Source organism: Antechinus flavipes, chromosome 5 (genome assembly GCF_016432865.1).
Source record: "Antechinus flavipes isolate AdamAnt ecotype Samford, QLD, Australia chromosome 5, AdamAnt_v2, whole genome shotgun sequence".
NCBI classification, from domain to species: domain Eukaryota; kingdom Metazoa; phylum Chordata; class Mammalia; order Dasyuromorphia; family Dasyuridae; genus Antechinus; species Antechinus flavipes.
The window spans coordinates 299,415,137-299,417,802 of NC_067402.1; the positions used below are offsets into that span (position 1 = coordinate 299,415,137).

At 51.8% G+C, this 2,666-nt stretch overlaps 1 protein-coding gene across 1 annotated transcript; it reads right to left on the reverse strand.

Annotated features, from left to right (window-relative positions):
- Positions 1-459: 459 nt before the first annotated feature.
- Positions 460-1,211, reverse strand: LOC127539441 (ras protein let-60-like). The gene has a single exon (XM_051963658.1). It carries the CDS (start codon positions 1,209-1,211, stop codon positions 585-587), a length of 627 nt encoding a protein of 208 aa, XP_051819618.1. The 3' UTR covers positions 460-584.
- Positions 1,212-2,666: the final 1,455 nt, after the last annotated feature.

A 2,666-nucleotide genomic window follows, 5' to 3' on the forward strand; every position in this document is an offset into this window, starting at 1 on the left:
GACTTCTGGGCCACAACAGCTGTGGTGACCTGGCTCCAGACAGCAAATACACCAAGCCCAGGGGCAGGAGGGAGAATCATTGGTCCCCTGGTCTCCAGAGTCAGGGTATCTGTTAGGAGAGCAGGGGAAAGCCCAATAAAGAAAATCCCCCACACAGGCTCCAGGAAGACACAGGAGGCTGCAGAAGATGAGGGCCAGACTAGACAGAAAGCAGCCAGGGAGCTGGCTGTCTCTGGGGCCTCTGACAGGCTGAGAGGCAGGGGGAGGCTGTGCTCTCAAGGAGGAATGGAGTCTTTCCTTGCCTGTTCAGGATACCCAGGCAGTGAGGTAGTCATTCCTGCTAAAAAGGGGAAACAAAAGCAAAAATCCAAAAGGTCCTTAAGGAAGAAATACAGATGGGTCCCTCCAAGAGGCTCCTGGAGAAATCCTGATAAAGGTCAAAAGGACTTGGCAGTGAAGAGCAGGCAGAAAGAAGGGTCCAGATGAAGGTCTGGAAGGCTGGGGAGTGGCTAGCGGATTTGGAGGTATTCTAGGCCAGGTGAGAGGGGAATTAGGGGGCAGGATCAGGGTAAGGGTGTACCTGCTCACTGGATTGTGCAACATTTGCGCCCACAGGTCTTCCCCCACTTAGCTTTAGTGAGTCTCTTGTGTTCCTCCTCAGCTCGGATCTTACGAATTTCACCAACGAGCTCATGGAAAGCTTGCTCCACACCTTCCCCAGTCTTGGCTGATGTCTCCACGTAAGGGACCCCGAATCTCCTGGCCGCCTCCTGGCCCTGTCTGGGGTCCACCAGCCTGTCGGTCACATCCACTTTATTGGCCACCAACACCATGGGTACACGGTCCGTGTGCTTGAGACTCCGCACATGGTCCCAGAGGACATTCACATTCTCAAAAGAGTAGAGGTCACTCACACCATAGACAACGAGGAAGCCCTCTCCCCAGCGCACATTCTGGTCCCTCAGAGAGAAAAATATTTCAGTGCCTGTGGAGTCCACAATGTCCAGCTGGCACGGCTCTTCGTCTACCACTGTGTCCTTACTGTAGAAATCTTGGACTGTGGGATCATATTGAGTTATAAAATTATTCTTAGTAAACTGAATGGTCAATGCACTCTTTCCCACATAACAGGTGCCCATTACCACCATCTTATACATCACGGATCTGTGTTCGTCTGGATCACCTATGGAGGTATGGACACAAGAAGCCATGAGAACTGGGATGGGCTCAAGTGGTCTCTAGTCTACTATCCAGGCTGCAAGAAGTCAGCCCATTTTACTGGAGGTCGCCTCTCAAGAGGAAGACTTTCCTCTGGCCTCCAGCTTCAATTCTTTGCCAATCCTCTTCCCTGACCTCCTTTCAGCTGAACCAAGCTGAACAAGGCTCAACCCTCCCCCCAGGGACAGAACTTCAGATAGTGGAAATCTTTGAATCCCCTGGCTCTTGCTGACCAATTCCAAATCCATTAGAACACGTGGGTTCCAGGCCCTTCCATTCTGGCTGGCTTCTCCAAGATACTGTCTGATTTACTGGTGCCTTTCGCAAACCCCGAGACCCAGATGATCCAGAGAGCCAGAGAATAATGCTAACTATTTCTACAGGCCATTCTCCTCCATAGTAATGTAGCCCAAAGGGGTTCGGTTTGGGCAGCTGCAGGGTCTGCTGCTCCGGCATCACAGGGGCCAAGAGTCCCTGGCTGGCTTGGCTACAAACTGGGCTCCCCCATCTGAACCTGCAATGATACAACCCAAAGTGTATGGGCTCAGGCAGCTAAATTGGGAGAGGGGAGGCGAGGAGAGCCCGCACTAATCCGGCCCCAAGACTTGCCGAGCTGAGCCAATACCTCCTGCATTAATGCAGTCCAATGGCACTAACTTCGGGGCATAATTGTCACCCACCCCATTGCTGTTAATTGAGAACTAATGGCTACATACCCATTCCAAACTGTAAAAATACCCAGTCAGGTCGCCTTCACATAGAGTTTTTAAGGGCTGAACGACTTAGAAGCACAGAGAAGTAGCAGCAGCCTCCTGCGTACAGCAAGTACTTGTGGGAACCCCAGGTCTCCAGGGTGATTGGAGGAATCCCGCCCCTGGGCAACAAAGGCTCCTGGGAACCACGCCCCTACTTTTTTCAGCCGTGAGGAACCTCCCTCATTTTGGAAGCTCCACCCCAAAGGAATTTGGGAAGCCCCACCCCTCACTACAATACCTTCTGGGGACCCCTAGTCTACCGTTGCTGGAGCTTTGAGGATCTAGTGGGCCTTTGCTTTTCCAGCTCAGGAAACCCTCCGCAACAGCACAATGGTTTCCCCCACCCTTGGGAGTTTGGCGAAACTTTACATATACAATAAGAGTTATTGGCCCGAGCCCCCAGACGTAGACTGGGGCCAAGGAAGTTCTCCCCGGGATTCCAACCTAAGGTTGATAGTCCAAGAGCCAGTGCTTCTGGATCAGAGATAGTGGGCATAAAATCTTTAGAACTTGAGGCTCACAGGAAAAAGCCAGGCTTTGACCCTTTACATAAGTTGTGCTTTCTCCCCACTTGTATCCCCTTAAATCCTCTTGCTCTCTCCTCCTTCTTTTTCCCCTCCAAATTTCATTCCTCACTCCATCCTTCCCCACAATGACTCTGGACAACCTCGCTTTTTTCCTTCCAGCCACAGC